Here is a 21,010-nt window from a genome sequence, read left to right as displayed (position 1 = left end):
AAACAGTATTTGGCAATCCATAGCAAGGGAGCAGCATACACACACACCAGGGTAATACAGACGTAAGACCAGACGAAGAAACACTGAACTGAATACAACTTATTGACACAATCAGACATAGACAGAAACAAGATCACACAGAGCACATGGGGAATGAAAAACACAACAAAACACTCCTGGGGTGTGACACTACAAGAGCAGATCATTAAATAACTTTCTTTTTAGTATGAAGCAATGTGTTCAGATTCATTTAATGTTGAGGTTGCAGAGCATTTGTGCTTGTATTAATTATAGTATTCTGATGAGCCTTCAAGGGATTAGAATTAATTTGTGATCAAAGTGCTCATTTGATTTCGATCTGAAAGTGCTTCTCATAGTTTAACATGGATGAGGATCATTACTGTATGCATATAATCAGCATCTTAAAATCAGAAAAGGAAGTAGGTGTTTAATTAGGTGACTACAGAGGAGTGAAGACTTAAATAATTCATCTGATGAAATGCTCCCTCAATAGTTCCAGTCTTCTGAAAACTGGATTAGACAGAGAAACCTCTATAGACTGCTACTGATTGCACATTATTTCTTATATTTTTAAAACTTTACTGACATTTCAACAAAACTTTATTTAGATTTCAGGAAAGAAAATCTGTGTTCATTGCATCAATTTGTGTAATTGAGAATATTAGAATATGCATTTTTCTGTATAAATAAGTATAATGAGCCCTGTCCTACAATATATCAAATCCAAATACATCCTCAACTAACTAATGCTTAAGGATTCAGTGATAAATACACCTGCAGTGATGCAACTAAATAAATAAATGGGCTTACCTAAATGTTAAGTGATTTTTTTTGGACTGAATGGAATATATGAGATGCTGTATTATTTTAAAACATTCTTATTAATATGCATAAGATTAAGTCATTACCTCTCCATCATCTTGCCAGTATGGCAGTAGTGGTAAAAAAAAAAAAAATCTTCAGCATTATTCTGATCAACGCTCCTGACAGTCCCGTCCTCATTATACTGTCTATTAATCCCAAATACAAAGAAATCTGAATTCAGAGCTGAGCACTTCTACAATCACTGTTCCCCATTACATCGTGCCCTGAAATTATATGTAAACCAAAAGTACACAGGTCAGTGGAATATATGGATAGTCGTACTCTCTAGACTATGGCATGAAGGAACGATGGAAAAACTATTAACAAGAGTTTTCAAGGACTAGTTCACCCCAAAATTTTGAATTTACTTACTCTCAGGCCATCCAATATGTAGATAAGTTGGTTCCTTAATTGGGGGGAAAGAAATTGAGAAATATAGCATTACATCACTTTCCCACCAAGGGATCCTGTACAGTGAATGGGTGCCGTCGGAAGGAGAGTTCAAACAGCTGATAAAAACATCACAATGATCCACAAGCAGTCGCGTAGCTACGGGTGGGCCTGGGCACACCCACTTTCATCTGTGGCCCACCCAATGAGAAGTTTGTAATTTTCCAAATGGATGTAATTTATTAAACGATACTAATAAACGTCTTATTTCACTGTAACTTTATTTATTAACAATATTAAACGCTTGTTTTCATGGTCAATTACAGGTCGTTTTCCCTCTTCCTATAGGTGCATCATATGCTTGTCAAAATGATGATTCGTCCGTTTCTGTTAGTCCCACCCACAATGTTATGTTTACGACGTACGGATATAATAGTAAAATACGCGCGTTTGTGAAGTTAAATTTGAAAATAGCCTAGTGAAGCAAACATAAATCAGATCAATTCTTTAAAAAAAAGTAAAAGTCTTAGCAATAAATCCGGACCGTCTACAAATGAAACCCGACAGACCACCTGAGGGTGCTGAATTTACCCATCGGAAACTTCTGAACCAAGCGTGTTTGAAACATCATATTAGCATAGGTACAGTATTTGATCCGCTAAACAGATGCGTCCTTTGTGGAAAGAAACACAAACATTGTGCTAGATCCTGGTCGCCACAACAAACTGCATATTTTGCAGCTGCGCACATTTCTGCGGTCCTCGATGCGCGTGAACTGACAGAGACGTTTGATCATGAAATCATCAGCGAAGCCCCGTTGTTTCACACTGAGGTAATGCTTTTTAATAAACTGCCTTTAGTTAACGTTAGTTAATGCATTAACTAACATTAGCAATACCTTTGCTACCATGTTTATTTCATCTTTGTTAACCAGCTCAGGCAAATGTTAACAGATACAACTTTTAATTTTAATAATGTCCTATTAGTAAATTTTGAAATGAACATTAACATAACAAATTACTAATGTTAATGCGTGCTTTTAGAAGTACTGTGTAATGAACCTTGGTGCTCTATTTTTTGTTGGCAATTTGACATGCAGTTTTCATATACACACCTGGCCCACCCAGTTTTACGTAGGCCCACCCACTTAAACTTTTCTGGCTACGCTAGTGTCCACAAGTAATTGACAAGTCCACTCCATCAATTAATGTCTTGTTAATCAAAAAGCTGCATGTTTGTAATAAATAAATACATCAAGACATTTTTATCTTCAAACTGTTCCCTTCCTCTAGTCTAGTCATATAATATTGCTTCCAGTGAAAAAGTCATCTAATATGCACAGATCAAGAAATATGGACAGATCAAGCACTGTTTACAAGTGAAAACAGTCCAAAACAATTCTAAACAGTGCATTTTGATGTGACAGGACAACAGGGGATGGATTTTTTTTTTATTGGAGGAAGCATTATTATGGATTATGGACTAAAGCGATGCTTTAAAGTTAAGATGCCTCAGTGATGGATTTGTTTTTGTTTTTAAACACCTTTCGCTTCACAAGACATTAATTGATTTACTTGTGGATTATTGTGATTTTTCTTAGCTGTTTAAACTCTCATTCTGACGGCACCCATTCACTGCAGAGAATCCATTGGTGAGTAAGTGATGCAATGCTAAATTCCTCCAAATGTGTTCTGATGAAGAAACAAATTCATCTACATCTTGGATGGCCTGAGGGTGAGTACATTTTAAGAAATGTTTAATTTTTTGGGTAAACTTTTCTTTTAATTACTATAAAGCCCAGCAACAAGAATGTTAGTTAGCTTAATGACTATTATGACAAGAATTGTCCATAAAAATGTTTTTTTCCCCCATCTGTGTAATGATATACAGACACAATCGCACTATGCCTTACGAATGTCAAGATGCTTGTAGATTTGGATCAGTGATGTTGAACATATTTTATCATATACGCAGGATATATCTAGAAACATTTTACAACAGCTGTCACTGCCTCACAACCAAATATAAAAGGCTGATGTATGATTTAGCTGAGACGACAAGAAAGTGTTTGTGCCTTCAAATTTTTGGAATGTCAGCAAAAAAATTCTCAAAATATCTTAAAAGATCTGCCAAAATAAAAAGACATTCTAAAAACTAAGGACTGGAAGAAGCTGAGTCCGGAGAAGATAAGAGAATCCAAAAATGAATCCAACAAAGTTTTCAGCTGGTCTCCTGACACAAGCTAGGGCTGTTTATAATCATGATATGATACGAATAACAAGAGAACGCTGGGAGGACACTATATGGCAGGATACCCTCCCAAACAACATGTGATGATGTAGGTGCTATTTGACAATATTTTTTTAAGGGTTTCTGACCCCGAGACTCAACTATTTTCTGCAATTCTCCAGCTGTGGTCCTTGGAGAGTCTTCACTCAAACTCTCCTTCTCACCGTGCATTAGGACGATATAGACACACGTCCTCTTCCAGGCAGTTTCGTAACATTTTATGTTGATTGGAAATTCTTAATTATTGCCCTGATGGTGGAAATGGGAATTTTCACTGCTCTAGCTCTTTTCTTAAAGCCACTTCACTAATTTGTGAAGCTCAATTATCTTTTGCTGCACATCAGAAATATATTCTTTGGTTTTTCTCATTGTGATGGATGATTAAGGGAATTTGTTTTCCATCCTATTAATATTTCTGTGAAACAGGAAGCCATGGCTGGATAATTTCGTGTTCATTATCATCCTGGAGTGCTCAAAATTGTGAATATCAATGGGAATATACTTCAGAGATATTTTACTCATAAGAATTTCTAGGGGTGCAAAATAATTGTGTCCAACGTGTATTAGAGAAAAATGTTAATTTCATAATGATATCCCCCATTTAAAATTCTTATTATCCAATGAAACGTTAGATTTTTGTGAATTCTTTAAATAAAATATCAAAAGGATTAACAATGCAGATTAATTTTCACAGTCACCTTTGATCATATTTACCAAGGGCGCCGATATTTTTGGCCATGACTGTATACCTTTTATATGAGGGAAAATTCATAAATGAGGTAATCAAAATTAATGTCACTTGTTTTAAACATTACACAGCCTTGCATTCTAATTGGCTATATCTTTAATGAATTATTATTTATTTTTTTTCTTTTGCATTCTTGATTCTGATTGGTCAGTCTCATCCAGATACAGTACAGTCAGGCAGTGATTATTGTAAACCTAGAACCTGTCAGAAATCTTAAAAGCGTAACGACCTTAAAACTAATTTTAAACTTGACATATTTTTAGGACTGAAGTCTAGACAAGGAACAGCAAGTTTGTATGTACAATTCAAGTCTGAAGGACAAGAAGGATAGAATGATGTCAATCATCCATTTGTTCAGACTAAATTGTCAGGCTATTCAAACATTCGAGCTGTGCTATTTTTTCCCTTTTAGTTCAATTTATTGAATGGAATTATTAAATGATCCTTAATGGGCTATAATGGGCAAACAACAAAACTAAACCATTTTATCTAATGACTTAATGAAGCAAATTGTTCTAGAAATATGTATAATTTAATAACCATGTACATGAATACAAATGATCATCCAGCAAGACTGTCACATTAAGTAAAATCTCAATTAATTAAATGTTTAATATACAATGACATTTTTATAACAGTGTGCAAATGTACTTTAAGGTCAGCATTAAAACTTTTATTAGCATTAACGTGAACACTGTCAAAAAAAAAAACGTAAAATTTTAAGGCAACCAGTTTCAGCAGATTTTTGAGTTTGCTCAACTTATTTTTGTGGGAGATTCTCAAATTTTTGTAGTATAAACAAGTTGAGAAAACTCAAAAATCTGCTGAACTTTTTTTTTTTTTTTAACAGTGTAGTTTATTAGGTTAACCATCTTCTGTGTTTGTTGCCTTTTTTACAAGGACAATATTTTACAAGGACAAAACATAACATTGCCAAGCCAAAGATAGAGTCAAATATGTAAATAAGATAACAGGATGCATTAAATCACTTCTTGATTTAATGAGTCTGACAGAAATTGTAATAAAAACAAATTTATGAAATGTGAGTCAGTATTTAGTCAGTTAAACATACTGTGCCTTTCTAAATAAGTTGCCCTCGCATGGGAATAGACTGGACACTGTGTGGGAGCCAGCGGAAACGGAGCCTGGCCATCGGAGAGTCGTCAGGGTTCTCAAACTCAGAAAATCCCAGATGGTTGAGGATGGCATAGACACCAGCTCTAGCTGCCACCTGCAAACCAGCACAACTCATGAATGCACATATATACACGTGGGTGGGTGTGTGTGCGGGTGTGTTTGTGTCTGTGTGTGTGTGTGTGTGCGTGTGTAAGTGGGGTTTGCTGCAAGTTGTACACTTATAAGTGGCGCAGCTGCTCACTTGTCCTTAAAGGATGGCAGGATGATGTTTTTGTGGCCTTGACAAAATATTAAACTGGTGCAATTTCAATGTACTTCACAACTGAAAAAATCCACAGAGCTCAACTTTCATAAAAACCTACAAAGTGCGTCACCAGCTAAATCTACCGTAAGAACAATTTGGATGTTTTTCTTTGTAAAACTGAGGACAGAATGTTTAGTGGCCAAACGAGGTGATTAACAACACTTTGTTCAACTTTCTATTTTAAAAAAATGCCCCCAAAAAGTAACATGATTTACACAAAAATATTAAGCAGCTTAACTGTTTTTAATATTGATTACAATTAATTAATGTATTATTAATTATTAATAATTAATTAAAAATATTGATTATTATTATTAATATAAACTATTTCTTGAGCACCAAATCAGCATATTAGAATGATTTGATTTTTTTGCCATAACTATTTTAAATTGTAATATTATGTCACAGTATTGTTTTATTGTAGTTTGAATCAAATAAATGAAGCTTTGGTGAGCACAAGAGACTTACAAAAACATTTAAAAATCTTACTGTTTATGCTTAATGCAATTATATTTACATAATTTGATATTATTTCTATTTTCATTCTGCTTTCTAAATGTGGAAAATCATGAGATTTCTTTTTCTTAGCCATAGTTTTCAACAGTAAAAATAAGAAAACACTACACTTACAGTCTTCCAATTCTCTTACTCCTTCAATCCGACGATAAAAGATGTGGCTGTAAACTAAGGCTTGACTCAAGAAACCTCTGAATGAGACAGAATACATTTAAAACTTCATATTGACAGACTGACATTTTCCCATGAATGTTTCATGGAACTCAGAACTATGTTTAGCTGCAGCACAGTGAGCCAGAGAAGTGTTCAGCCATTCATCTTGCCACAACGCACTGGTCTGCTGCACCGGTCCGTGGGTGTCCTCCCATCAGCTTCTCAAGGGTACAGAAACAGTTTAACTATAGATAGGCTTGTGTGCTGAACTTGAGTATGGGTGGCAGGTTATACCAGTATCTTTCTTCAAACTGAAAGTGAACTTACAATGTAACTGCTTTTTTAAAAAGATATTTTTAAAACAGCACACTTTTAAGGTTGATTCAGTGATTAAGGCTCTTTTTTTGCTATTTTTGTGTCAACATAAACTCATACTCTAAAAGTAGGAGACCACATTGTGAAGCTGTTTTTTTTTTTTTTTTTAAACCTGGAAATACAGTTTTAGTGTTTTGTAAACTGAAAACAAAGAAATGTTATGAGGTAAAATGAACAAGAAATATTTAAGACTCTGCACTCTTGACTAGGCCACTGCAATGAAAATATATTACGCAAGTGTAAATATATTATGAATGTTTTTTCCCCTAAAGTAAGCAAGTGAGTCAGACTTCACCTGGTACATCCACTGGCTGAAGGATCGCCTCCAGGAGTCTTTCTTCTCCAGATGGAGGTAGCAGTTGAACAGGATAAGATAAATGTAACGCTCGAGGTACTGCAGGCTCCTTAACCGCAACCACTGAGCATCAGCCTCCGATTTGGCCATCTTAATCTGAGGAGAAAGAAGCGCCAGTGAACTCATTGTTATTCCTCTAGTTTCCTTCATATTTGTGACAAAATGCTGATGGCACGACATAATCAGCTGAGATTATGCAGTTACTATCTTTAATGTGTATTCACTTTGGTACGTTTGTCTCGTGTGATATAAACAGCCTCTGACATCTACACAAACAAGTGATTACATCAGTGTTTACATAGAGGTGCACACTGCTTGGCTGACCGATATACATGTTACAACTACTGTTCTTGACATTAAGTTCCTTAACAATCTACTGAACCTCTATCTTTTTTAAATGAGATAATTTACAATGATATGTGTGAAAAATGGCCAGAATAATGTATCATGCAGATGATTTAGCCTGCAGAAAATTCATTAACTAATTTGCACTTATTCCATGTTTTAACAACAGAGACAGTAAAGGAGATGACAGGAAAGGACAGGAGGGGGAGAACAGGATCAAGTATTTGCATCACACAGAGGAAATGCATTTCACCAGATTTATGAGCTACTGTAACAACTGTTAGATAATAACAATAAAACTCAATGTTTATTTGGAATCCAAATGAGTTGCACCAGTACCTCAGAACATATCTTAAAAGATAAAAATATAAAGTCTTGGAGCCTAACAAGTATTTGCAGGCCTTTTCAAAGCAGTCTTTCGGAAAGCTCTCTGCTCATTTACGCTGCTGCTTTTCAAGGTCTTCGCTTTATAATAAAAGCATGTTTTTCAGCCTCAAATTAAACACATTCAGAGTGCTCCAAGCTGATATACTGCAAAGGGCATTACTAATCTCTTGGTCCTTTTCAGCGGATCAGTACAAATGAGAAAATTGTACCTATATAGACTTTTCAAGGCTATGTTAGGTACAAAAACAATTGCTTTGGAAGCAAACTATTATTTAACATGGCTCCTAAAAGCAGTGACTAACTGTCCAATTAAATACCTTTTTTACAGTTGACTTTTCTGCTGACGTTTATGCATGCAAAACATAAAAAAATAGTCAAATGAACAACATAAAAGTTACTATATATCACATTTTACCTGTCTGTAAGTGGATATGATGATTTCCCGTAAATGATAATGCATGGGGGTCATCGTCTCACTAACAACATCCAGAGCGACGTCCACTTCTCTCTTCACACGATGGCCATCAGGTAACACCCTTACCACCTGCATCACCACCTGAATGCACACACATGCATGCATGGGTCAAAATTCATCAAATCAAATGTTTTTTAATCTATATCTATAATAGAAACAATTTTCTATTAAATGCATTAAATACATTCATTTACTTTGCATGGTTGGTTTATGTCAATTAATCAAAGAATTTATATGTTCAAAATTAACAAAATGTTTGCTTTAATGCTGACACTGGCAGCTGTTCAAAGAAACATGACCTCAATGTACCTCAAACTCTCCTTTGGTGTACTTGGCGTCTGGAACACTTACAATCTCATCTTCTTCACACTCAGGAAAGCCCTGAAGAAAACAGGGTCAGGTTTATCAATTTAAAAATTTTTACTCTTCTAATCAATGTCCTGGGGATGAATACTTTAATTCTCTCTTCCTCCCTCCACTTAAACAGGTGACAGCTGAAAATGACCTACATTAATGTGCCACAGGGTGAGAGTGGCAATCACCATGGCTGCAGTAGTTCGGGCTTTCCCATTATGACAGTTGAAGATGAAAGCACAGTTGGGGTCTTCAGCCAGACTGCTCTTCATGGCCTCCAATAAGCGGTCAAAAACCTGAGGGAGTGCAAACATTTCAACTAAAATGTCAAATCTATACCATGCTTATAGTGTATTCACTTGCCTCTTCTTTAGGTGCACAGCAGTCAGTCAGGGGAATCCGCTGGTAGCTGAGACCTGGATAAATGCTCTTCTGATGGACAAAGAGCTCCTCTATGGTGTGACAACTCTTAAACATCCTCATCTGTTTATCCTGCTCTGTAATCACTTCCAGCCACTTCTCACACCTCAGGATGTCCTGCTTCAGTGCCAGCTCCATTTCCTGTGGAGACATCCATATTGCTAAAGCTCCTTAGGTTCTTAAATCACAGCAGCAGTTCTTGTGGGTGAAAACTGAAACATTTTCATCTCACTTTCATCTTAATTTATGATGAAATCAAAAGCTATTGCACTTACCTATAAAACTGAAAAACATTTACTTTACATGGATCAAATACTCATGCAAATAATACTCATACATCAAAATAAGAATAAAATATGGCCTAAAATAAGATGGTCACTATGTCATGTATTTACAACTCGAATTCCGGAAATGTTGGGACGTTTTTTAAATTTGAATACTAAAAGACTTTCAAATCACATGAGCCAATATTTTATTCACAATAGAACATAGAGAACATAACAAATGTTTAAACGGAGAAACTTTTATACACTAAATGAGCTTATGTCAAATTTCATACCTGCTACAGGACTCAAAAAAGTTGGCACGGGGGCAACAAATTTTGAAAAGATTCAGCTGGGAGAGCATCTAGCAACTAATTAAGTTATTGACATCAGGTCTGTAACATGATTAGCTATAAAAGGGATGTCTTAGAGAGGCAGAGTCTCTCAGAAGTAAAGATGGGCAGAGGCTCTCCAATCTGTGAAAGAGTGTGTAAAAAGATTGTGGAATACTTTAAAAACAATGTTCCTCAACGTCAGCGTGATTCATTGACATTACTAAATGGGCCCAGGAATACTTCCAGAAACCAGTCGGTAAACACAATCCGCCGTGCCATCTGCAGATGCCAACTACAGCTCTATCATGCAAAAAGGAAGCCATATGGGAACATGGTCCACAAGCGCCGTCATGTCCTGCGGGCCAAGGCTCATTTAAAATGGACTGTTTCAAAGTGGAAAAGTGTTCTATGGTCAGACGAGTCCAAATTTGACATTCTTGTTGGAAATCACGGACGCCGTATCCTCCGGGCTTAAGAGGAGGGAGACCTTCTAGCGTGTTATCAGTGTTCAGTTCAAAAGCCAGCATCTCTGATGGTATGGGGGTGCACAAGTGCATACGGTATGGGCAGCTTGCATGTTTTGGAAGGCACTATGAATGCTGAAAGGTATATAAAGGTTTTAGAGCAACATATGCTCCCCTCCAGATGACATCTATTTCAGGGAACGCCTTGTGTATTTCAGCAGGACAATACAACACCACATATTGCAGCTATTACAACAGCATGGCTTCATAGTAGAAGAGTCTGGGTGCTGAATTGCCCTGCCTGCAGTCCAGATCTTTCACCTATAGAGAACATTAAACGAATCAGATCATTAAAAGAAAAATATGTCAAAGACGACCACGACCTCTTCAGCAGCTGGAAACCTATATCAGGCAAGAATGGGACCAAATTCCAACAACAAAACTCCAGAAACACATAACCTCGATGCCCAGACATCTTCAAACTGTTTTGAAAAGAAGAGGAGATGCTACATCATGGTAAACATGCCCCTGTCCCAACTATTTTGAGACCTGTAGCAGGCATCACATTTGAAATCAGCTCATTTTGTAAAAATTTTAAAATTTCTCAGTTTAAACATTTGTTATGTTATCTATGTTCAATTGTGAATAACATATTGGATCATGCGATTTGAAATTCTTTTAGTTTTCATTTTATTCAAATTTAAAAAAACATCTCAACATTTCCCGGCATTCGGGTTGTACCCTCCATTGCAATTTTTGATAGCTTAATGTACTGCATTGTATTACATTGCACACAATATGTATGCTGTACCTACAATATCTTTGTCCAGCCCAGTCATATAAAGCCACAACTACTCTCTTCAATTCCATTTAATACATACTACTACACCCCTGAACAGAACTGCACCTGGAGCTGGAGCTGCTGTGGATAATGAACACAGACTGGAATAGGCTGTTCCACACAGCCTGTCTCTCGTGGGGTGAACATTTGCCCATTTGCCTCCAGCACAAGCTCCTCCTGCAGATTCAGCCACAGAATTGTAGAGTGCCCTCGCCTCTGGTCTGTCAGGTAGGACATCACGACAGCCAGAGCCTGAAATGGGCACAAACAAGCTTTGATTATTTTTTATTAGACTTTACAGACAGCCACAAATTAGGAGCCTGGGCTGCTGAGATGAGCTTTAGAAAGGATTTACCTCAGAGTTTGGCTGAGCCATCCCATATAGAGCCATTTTGGAAACACGTCTGAAATTGGCTACTTTCATCTCCTTGGCTGTACTGAGCAGATCCGTTGCTAAAAAGTCACTGGACACCTTTCAAAATTGAAGATAATATGTGCATAATGCGCATGCCTATGTTTTAGGGAGAATCTGCTGAGCTACGGGATGAATAAGTCACAGTTCGCCTCTGATAAGAGCAGGGGTAGAAAATCTCATGTTAAAGAGATTCAGTCTATACTGTTTTTGTTTATAGAAAGACTGGCATATCAGATATATTCAAGCAAGAAAAGGACTATTCAAGGATAAAGCAAAAAGCTAGCCTGGTGCATATGAACATATTTTAGTATAACTTTGTAATTTTTATCTGTTATAATATATAATCTCTGTGTCACCACAGCAAACACAGAATGCTCCTCTAAAGTTACTATATAATTTCCCTTTGGCTGAATAAAATTGATGTTCTGAGAAAGTTCTGTGAATCAAAAATTGTTCGCCCTTACCAGAACTCGAATCCCATCAGTTATAAGGCTGGCTGGTGCTGAGAGTTCAGAGCTATCCATGCTGGCCAGCAGTCTGTAGATCCAAGCGTTCATACACAGCCACTGACTGAAGCTCTGAGGAAATGCCTGTGGATACTACAGAGATGGGGAGAGACAGCAGATAATGGAAAAATGAATAAAATAAATGGCATATACTGACAGAAATAACTGCTTTTAAACATAAACATATGGTAGCATTTAGTTTTGCAATACCTGATCGTGAAGATACGCATTGAATACTATTAGGTACACATAGCGTTCAAGACTTTGCAGTGTTCTTTGCAGGAAGTAGCCTTTTGTGCTGCTTCCCTGCAAAAAAAAAAAAAAGTGTGTGAATGACACTAATGTGACCTTCATTTAAAGAAAAAAGCAACTGTTTTATAGCAGTTCAACAACTCTGACATACTTGAATCTGGTAATCTTCGCCAATGCCTTCAAGCTTTAGTTTGTTTTCATACACAGCATTTTTTATGTTATGCATTTCAGAGCACATGGCAACAGCATCATCAACCTATGGTACATATACATAAAAAATACACTCAAAATGAGTTACGTAAAACCACTCATTCAATAAATCATAATGTGGTCTAGGCTTTGTAAGACATAAAAGGCTCAGTTTCTATTTACTTCTATTACTTTTGCAAATGAATACACCCTTGAAAGCAATTGGACTACTTCATGAACCGAGTTTTACAAACATCATTACACTCTAACCTCATCAAGGACTTGTTGACCCTTAGTTAGGCGACTGATTAGCAACTGAATCACTTGGAAATCCAATTTGTGTTCACTCTTCTGTATTTCTTGCCTGTGAAAGAGATGAAGAGCAAGTAGAACTTAAACAGAGAATGGACCTTAAAACACAATATTACAACAGTAGAGTGTTATTAATTAAGCAATGCTCTTCTTTGAGAGAGTAAACAGTAGGCTAATTTAAATTGTACTGACAGTGTACTGTAGGTACCTGGGGCTCTTTGATGCCCCCTGCAGGTGATGGAAGACTAAGGCTCCCAGAATTAAGCCAAGATTGGTGCGTCCCACCCCCACCTGGCAGCTGAAGAGCAGTGCAGGCAGAGGTCTGGAGCTGTCCCGCATCAAAGAGAGGTTTGGGGTCTCCTGGTGGACACAAAGGTAGGTGAATTTGTAAAAGCACATTGTCCAAACTAAAGGAATCCAAGTGAATAACATAATGATTTAGCACAATATTCATGTCTGTATATTTTTCTGTAACATCAAACAAGAACACAAATTCATGTCAAACTCAAATAAAGGGAAATCAAGATGGGAAAAAAAAAATCTTTCCTTTTTCTGATAATGAGCAGATACCTTAAGTCATTTTTCATGGTCTTAAGTTAACATTTATAACTTTTGTCTGTGTTAATATGGTTTTCAAAGATTGATGTTAATGGTGACTGTGAAATATAAATATGGTTTGCTGGCTAGCACTGGGTTTAAAGTTCTGGGTTCTTGGGATGAATTATTGGTTCAGTGACACAAATCATCAGATATAAATAAACCAGAGCTCACATGGAGTTATTTTAAACTTAGAAAGTAGAGGGAGAAAAAAAAAGATATATAATATTCATGGAGATCTTACCCTGAGTATATTAACAAAGGCATCAAATGTCTCCTCCAGTGGTGCCCCTTCCATAGGGAGCGGCAATCTGTAATATCTAAATTCATCAAATGTTTATCATTAAACAATACACAGTACTAAAAGAATCTAAAAAGTAAGATTAGTTTTGATTCACATAAGCATGATTTTGTTCATCTATGGGCACTACTTTTTGCCAAATTTCTGCTATTTTTGAACAAAGATCAAAAAAGTGTCTTGGAAAGTTTTTCCCATGCCGTCATCATTTATTTTTGATACTGTTCAAATGCCTTTTATGTTTGGGGTCGATAAAATACTTAGATTTAGCAAGGATGCATTAATTTACCAAAATTTATAATGTAACAACTGTATGCAACATTGTTAATAAGATGTTTTCTTGTGCAACACAAAGAATGATTTCTGAAAAATAATTTGACACTGGAGTAATGGCATCTGAAAATTCAGCTTTGCACACAGAAATAAACTTTTAAAATATATTTAAAAAAAAAAGTTATTTGAAATTGCAGTAATATTTAACAATATTACATTTTATTGTATTTTTGATCAACAAAATGCAACCTTGGTGAGAATAAGAAATTTCTTTCAAAAACATAGCAGTCCCAAACTTTTGAACAGTATAGATTTTATTCTGTCATAAAATATGAGCAATTACCTCTGCAGTGGTTGACAGAAAAGCGGTCTTTTGTAGACCTCCTCAGTGACATGAATGTCCTCCTCTGACAGAATCTGTACCTGCTGAGGTTCATCTTTAAAATGCTCAATGTCATTATAGACATAGAACATATTTTCACTCAGCTTGGCAAAGTCACACAACTGGAGAAGATATCAGAGAATTAAAACCTGACACTGAGCAGATACTATGACCTCTGTCAACATTTCACCATAAAAGGATGGTAAGCGATCCTCCTCATACAACTTTTTCTGCTCTATAACAGACCTCTTTCCGGATGGAGAGCTCTATTTGCTCTGCGCTGAGCTCTCTGTCTAGGTCATGCAGGTTCTCATGGAGGTTCTCTCTTCCTCTGGGAGTGTACGGAATAAAGTCTCCATCTGAGCGGAAGAAGACCACTGGTTCCTCCCTCAAACAGATGAAAATCACCTCCTGTTCACACATTTTGTGGGATAAACAGAAATGAACCTAATATCATTATTTGAAGGTCTATCTGCAGAAAATATGGTAGTCAAGGTGGTTAAGACCTCTGAGTTGGGACAGACCAAAATCATCATTTTACAGGATAATCCAGACATTTGATTGTTACTTCACATGCTACACTCTTAAAAATAAAGGTTCTTTATTGGCATTAATGGTTCCATGGTTCCTTTCTTTAGATTATTCAAATAGTCTTCACACTGAGAAAAATGGTTCTTAACTGTTTATTTAAAGGTTCTTTGGTAAACCCAAAATGGTTCTTCTATCGCATTGCTGTAAATTATTTTTAAGAGTGCAGGTTAATTTTATGCTATATAATAACATAATATCTAACATATCTAATGGTTCTAACAGGAAAATAATAAAAAGTAATGGGACCCCAAAATGAACTGTATTTATGGAAGGTGCCTCACTGCCTTTCATCCTAAATGGACAAGGACAAGGAGAACTCACTGACCTCACAGCCATCAATCTGCAATCTCTGGAGGACCTGTTTGAAACCACTCAGGCTAGGTTGGCCCATTCCAAACAGGGGATAGTTTCCCTTGACCTTGCGGAAGTTGGGGGCCCCGTGGCTTTTTGTAGTATTTAAGACATCAGCTCTATTGTATACATCCTGTACCATAAAAAACTCCCCCTGGACAATATAAAAGCATGTCATAAAACGTATTTCATCGTAAATGACAAGAAATTTCCATCATTGATCTACATTTCCTGCTCATTACTACATTTTCCATTACACCTCCAGGCTTTTTAAAGTATTAAGCTCTAAATATTTAGTTTAAATCTCAAAAGGTGAAACATACCAGCACTAGGTAGTGCTCCGGCAACAGGTCAGATATCCTTCCCATCGAGTAGTTGGCAGATTGGATCTTGTCATGAATCTGAAACTCTTCCCTGCAGTTGTTTCTGTATAGAGACAACAATCATAACGTCAATCAAACTATCATATATTTAAAAAAACACAACTGGACAAAATAGTTTGTCTTTTCCTTTAAACGGATAGTTCACCCAAAAATGAAAATTCTGTCATCATTTACTCACCCTCTACTAGTTATAAACCTGTACGAATTTCTTTCTCCTGTTCAGCACAAAAGTTGGTAACCAAATGGTTGATGATAGCCATTAATTTACATAGTATTTTTTCATACTATGGAAGTCAATGGCTACCAGCAACTGTTTGATAACTAACATTCTTTAAAATATCTTCTTTTGTGTTCAACAGAAGAAAGAAACTCGTGTAGGTTTGGAACAACTTGATGGTGAGTAAACAAAGACAGAATTTTCATTTTTGGGTGAACTGTCCCTTCAAGTCAAAGTAAAGTTGTTGATGGTATCTACAATAGTTTTTGCTCAAAGAGTAACACACTGGTGTGACATTTTGTGCATATGAGGGCCCTTACGGCCAGTTTTAAAAAGCATCATGTTGCACTTGTCACTTACGTGATGACAACAGGGGCCACCTTGTTTGTGATGATGGATTTGGCCTTGCTGTTGCGAATGTTCACCGACTGTAGTGAGCGTCTGTGCTCAGCCATGCTGTTCCCTTGGTGATCAGCCTGGTGTGTAGGTGCAAACGGAGCAGCCTGGGAAGTTGCACTGGCACTCGTACCCATAATCTGCACAGAACTGGAATGAGGATTTATACTGTGACTAATATAAAGTAAACAGGCAGACATGTTAGTCATTTTACATGGGGTTATTTCTAACATTTGCACTTTTTAAAGAGCCAGACGCAAGACCACAAAGATTCAATTTCCTGGAACCCCAACACATGTAATGCACTACAAAACCCCCTAATAAACACATTACTGAAGATTTGAATGTGTTCTACAGACCCAAAAGTAAATCAAATTTGAATGTGCATAGCATATCCGTCATATTTGATTGTTAATGAATGGCTTACGGTCTCACAGCTGTGCGTGTGTTCACATCCTTTGGTTTTGCATCTTAGTTTCAGCAAGGGTTCAGGTCTCTCTTTAAGTGCAAATCCTGTCAACACGAACTCAGTTTCCTGCTGCTAACCAAATCTTAACATAAAAAGCCTTTTGTTTTAACTCCAACCACCACCGAAGTTTTGCTAATCTCTTTTCTTCTCTTTCTCGCTCAGTGCCTCTCTGGTTCTCTTCTCACAGTGACAGGATAGCCGTTCCAACCCTTCTGGGGGCCACGAAGAAATACAGTACATCTGGCAACCAGACGACAGTGTGGGCGGCTCCAGACATTCACAGGGACAGCCCATGCAAAGGCCATGACGGAGACATTACAGAAAGCCAAAAGTGAGAGAAAGTGCAAGATGAAAGATTTCTGATGCCTTTACATCTACCGAAATCTGAAAGTGTTTGATGTCAGAATCATGAAGCCAAACGAATTTCCTGCATGTACTGCAGCGATAATGCAGTTAATTAAACAAATCCTGTTTTTTCCCCCTCCTCTTTCATAAGATCAAGTTTGTGCCAGAGAGATATCACTGGGAAATATATGATAGCTCTGTGAATGTCATTAGGACATTCCTGCCTTATGTTTATATAACTGGCTGGTCTATTGAAAGTTTGGGATACTGAGTCGCTGGCACCAAGAGCAATGCTTCCCTTTTCAGGGGCTTGATTTAAATTCCAGTTGTGTCCGAGTATCATGGTCACAGAACAAAAAACAACAACAAAAAAAATCTCTAAATATGGATGGGAAAGGCCCCGGGATGCATTTGTACAATGCTGCACAGATCAGTGCACAGATATGCAGTGAGTGGGAGTGACCAGTGATTGGCACATCCTCGTTCTTGCTAAGAAATGAGGAGTTTAAAAACGACCGCAGTGTTTTGTTCATGTGTGCTAGGCTTTCAATCAACATCACAATCAGAATTTGAAAATACTGAAACACTGATCATAAGAGGCCATGTAACACACATACACACACTGCAACGCGGTTTTTAAAAATGCATGGTGCCCTAAAATAAAATAAAACAAAATAAAATCAAGATTTTCTCTGAACCACTAATAACCTTTCCTAATAAAAAACCTTTTTATTTTGTTATACTAAATAAATGTTAACCTATTGTAAATTTTCATTTCTTTATTAATGGATTTAGGCTTCTGTGGTATTAGTCAAATGATGTCTTCATTTGTTTCTTACTATGGCCATTAATAAAATGAACTATAGAATACTTGGAAATAAAGAATATTTTAGATATTTTTAAGTGAATCTTTCTGCATGATATACCAGGAGGTGGCGAGTGACTTACATTGAATCATTCACTCAACCGAATCGTTCAAAACACTGATTCATTTAGACACTCCACTATTAATCTGTGGCTCCCTTGGTGATCAGCCTGGTGTGTAGGTGCAAACGGAGCAGCCTGGGAAGTTGCACTGGCACTCGTACCCATAATCTGCACAGAACTGGAATGAGGATTTATACTGTGACTAATATAAAGTAAACAGGCAGACATGTTAGTCATTTTACATGGGGTTATTTCTAACATTTGCACTTTTTAAAGAGCCAGACGCAAGACCACAAAGATTCAATTTCCTGGAACCCCAACACATGTAATGCACTACAAAACCCCCTAATAAACACATTACTGAAGATTTGAATGTGTTCTACAGACCCAAAAGTAAATCAAATTTGAATGTGCATAGCATATCCGTCATATTTGATTGTTAAATGAATGGCTTACGGTCTCACAGCTGTGCCGCGTGTGTTCACATCCTTTGGTTTTTGCATCTTAGTTTCAGCAAGGGTTCAGGTCTCTCTTTAAGTGCAAATCCTGTCAACACGAACTCAGTTTCCTGCTGCTAACCAAATCTTAACATAAAAAGCCTTTTGTTTTAACTCCAACCACCACCGAAGTTTTGCTAATCTCTTTTCTTCTCTTTCTCGCTCAGTGCCTCTCTGGTTCTCTTCTCACAGTGACAGGATAGCCGTTCCAACCCTTCTGGGGGCCACGAAGAAATACAGTACATCTGGCAACCAGACGACAGTGTGGGCGGCTCCAGACATTCACAGGGACAGCCCATGCAAAGGCCATGACGGAGACATTACAGAAAGCCAAAAGTGAGAGAAAGTGCAAGATGAAAGATTTCTGATGCCTTTACATCTACCGAAATCTGAAAGTGTTTGATGTCAGAATCATGAAGCCAAACGAATTTCCTGCATGTACTGCAGCGATAATGCAGTTAATTAAACAAATCCTGTTTTTTCCCCCTCCTCTTTCATAAGATCAAGTTTGTGCCAGAGAGATATCACTGGGAAATATATGATAGCTCTGTGAATGTCATTAGGACATTCCTGCCTTATGTTTATATAACTGGCTGGTCTATTGAAAGTTTGGGATACTGAGTCGCTGGCACCAAGAGCAATGCTTCCCTTTTCAGGGGCTTGATTTAAATTCCAGTTGTGTCCGAGTATCATGGTCACAGAACAAAAAACAACAACAAAAAAAATCTCTAAATATGGATGGGAAAGGCCCCGGGATGCATTTGTACAATGCTGCACAGATCAGTGCACAGATATGCAGTGAGTGGGAGTGACCAGTGATTGGCACATCCTCGTTCTTGCTAAGAAATGAGGAGTTTAAAAACGACCGCAGTGTTTTGTTCATGTGTGCTAGGCTTTCAATCAACATCACAATCAGAATTTGAAAATACTGAAACACTGATCATAAGAGGCCATGTAACACACATACACACACTGCAACGCGGTTTTTAAAAATGCATGGTGCCCTAAAATAAAATAAAACAAAATAAAATCAAGATTTTCTCTGAACCACTAATAACCTTTCCTAATAAAAAACCTTTTTATTTTGTTATACTAAATAAATGTTAACCTATTGTAAATTTTCATTTCTTTATTAATGGATTTAGGCTTCTGTGGTATTAGTCAAATGATGTCTTCATTTGTTTCTTACTATGGCCATTAATAAAATGAACTATAGAATACTTGGAAATAAAGAATATTTTAGATATTTTTAAGTGAATCTTTCTGCATGATATACCAGGAGGTGGCGAGTGACTTACATTGAATCATTCACTCAACCGAATCGTTCAAAACACTGATTCATTTAGACACTCCACTATTAATCTGTGGCTCCTTTGGAACTATTTTTGTTGTTCGTATAAAAATAAATAAATAAAAAACTGGCAATATAGTATCTAAAATGCAAGTTACTTTAACTTTATTAAACTGTTGCATAAAAACCATATCCAATTCTCTATCTATTTTGTTTCACTATGTTCTGAGAGTTCATGTAAATCAACTCTCATGTAGTACACTTAGTAAGCACACTTGCCTACCAGCATTTCACAGGATGCTGACTGACAAAACGAAGATAAAACTCAGCTATGCCAAGCACAGTTTAAGACAAAATGACATAATAGAACGCTTAATAGAGCACATGTTTCTACCCTGAAGCCAAGACAAGGTAATAGGGAAAGTAAATATCATAAAAGTTTCCTCACCTGGCTACCCGCTCTCTCAGACACCTGTCAGGACTTGAGAGAAACAATTAGAGGTAGAAGAAGACCAAGTCCATGTCACACTCATCTTGAGTCCTGTCAATTAATGTCCCTCCCATGTCCAAAGACATGCAGTCAGGTGTCAATCCAGCAGAGCGAGTCTCTACAGACAGCAGTGCAGATGGATAACACAGGGGGAGGAGAGAATGGCCACCTCCTTCAGCTGCCTCTTTCACTGGCAATAAATGTTATGGGAGAGGAGGATGTTGGTGGGTGGATTCTCATCTTTTCACCAGTCAGTAACAGCTCCATCTCCCAGCAACGGAGCTGCAGACATGCCTGAAATGTTGAAAAGCATGCGATGTAGGGGGGCAGAGCATGCATAAGCTGACACTGATCAATTTAAACAGTACGATCTTAATATTCTGGGTTAGACTTGATTTTCTTGTAATGATGCTAGTTAATATCGCAACGTCTCAACATCAAGTTGTTGCATATTGCAGAGGGTAATTTTGCTCACTGACGGCCAACTTCTTCATTTTCACCACTGCCAGTGTGTCGAATGTCTTTCATTGCATTGAAAACAGCCTCTGCTTGAACTGCTGGTGTGAAGTGGACACATTGTGTTGCCACGAGTTTCCAAGCAACCAAGCTCTCTTCACATGCATTCATCTACTGTAATAAGAGCTTCTAGCAAGAGACAAGAAAAGAAACATTGAGAACTCCCGCTTTGGTATAAAACAGTTTAGCATTTACAAAATCAGAGCCAAAACTAACCTACAGAGGACCAGAATCGTTTTTTTCGATTTTGCATTCATAAAACTAAGAGCTGATACAC

General features: G+C 37.1%; 1 protein-coding gene and 2 long non-coding RNA genes across 6 annotated transcripts; 2 read left to right on the top strand and 1 right to left on the bottom strand.

Annotated features, from left to right (window-relative positions):
- The first annotated feature begins 1,322 nt into the window (after nt 1-1,322).
- Nucleotides 1,323-8,279, top strand: LOC131552746 (uncharacterized). The gene is made up of 3 exons (XR_009274049.1): nt 1,323-2,107; nt 2,876-3,009; nt 7,667-8,279. It is a non-coding gene; the product is annotated as an uncharacterized LOC131552746 (long non-coding RNA).
- pald1b (phosphatase domain containing paladin 1b) lies at nt 4,713-20,495 on the bottom strand. Of its 4 annotated transcripts, XM_058796738.1 has the most exons (21): nt 16,626-16,658; nt 16,163-16,348; nt 15,526-15,628; nt 15,177-15,356; nt 14,507-14,671; nt 14,222-14,382; nt 13,552-13,627; nt 12,919-13,070; nt 12,669-12,762; nt 12,361-12,465; nt 12,168-12,263; nt 11,916-12,050; nt 11,392-11,508; nt 11,103-11,288; nt 9,077-9,274; nt 8,869-9,009; nt 8,669-8,740; nt 8,300-8,440; nt 7,093-7,248; nt 6,384-6,460; nt 5,406-5,543 (listed from the first exon to the last, which is right to left on the bottom strand). In XM_058796738.1, the coding sequence occupies exons 2-20, from the start codon at nt 16,333-16,335 to the stop codon at nt 6,407-6,409; spliced, it is 2,505 nt and encodes an 834-aa protein (XP_058652721.1). In that variant the 5' UTR covers nt 16,336-16,348; nt 16,626-16,658; the 3' UTR covers nt 5,406-5,543; nt 6,384-6,406. The 4 variants fall into 4 exon arrangements, with proteins under 4 accessions (XP_058652720.1, XP_058652719.1, XP_058652717.1 ...); XM_058796737.1 differs by lacking the exons at nt 6,384-6,460; nt 16,626-16,658 and adding an exon at nt 20,176-20,495 and having other exon boundaries at nt 4,713-5,543; nt 16,163-16,338; XM_058796736.1 differs by lacking the exons at nt 6,384-6,460; nt 16,626-16,658 and adding an exon at nt 20,176-20,187 and having other exon boundaries at nt 4,713-5,543.
- Nucleotides 8,493-9,226, top strand: LOC131552747 (uncharacterized). Its single transcript, XR_009274050.1, has 3 exons — nt 8,493-8,754; nt 8,847-9,000; nt 9,088-9,226. It is a non-coding gene; the product is annotated as an uncharacterized LOC131552747 (long non-coding RNA).
- Nucleotides 20,496-21,010: the final 515 nt, after the last annotated feature.

Source organism: Onychostoma macrolepis, chromosome 13, assembly GCF_012432095.1.
Source record: "Onychostoma macrolepis isolate SWU-2019 chromosome 13, ASM1243209v1, whole genome shotgun sequence".
Taxonomy (NCBI): Eukaryota; Metazoa; Chordata; class Actinopteri; order Cypriniformes; family Cyprinidae; genus Onychostoma; species Onychostoma macrolepis.
Note: the sequence above shows the minus strand (reverse complement) of the source record. Positions and strands in the feature narration are given on the sequence as shown.

Coding starts and splice junctions, on each gene's coding strand:
- pald1b (XM_058796737.1), bottom strand. CDS start 16,335: ATGGGTACGAGTGCCAGTGCAACTTCCCAGGCTGCTCCGTTTGCACCT. Junction 14,672..15,176: donor TGCAGATTGATGGCTGTGAG/GTCAGTGAGTTC, acceptor ATGTGTGAACAG/GAGGTGATTTTCATCTGTTT. Junction 8,741..8,868: donor TCACCCTGTGGCACATTAAT/GTAGGTCATTTT, acceptor TGTTTTCTTCAG/GGCTTTCCTGAGTGTGAAGA.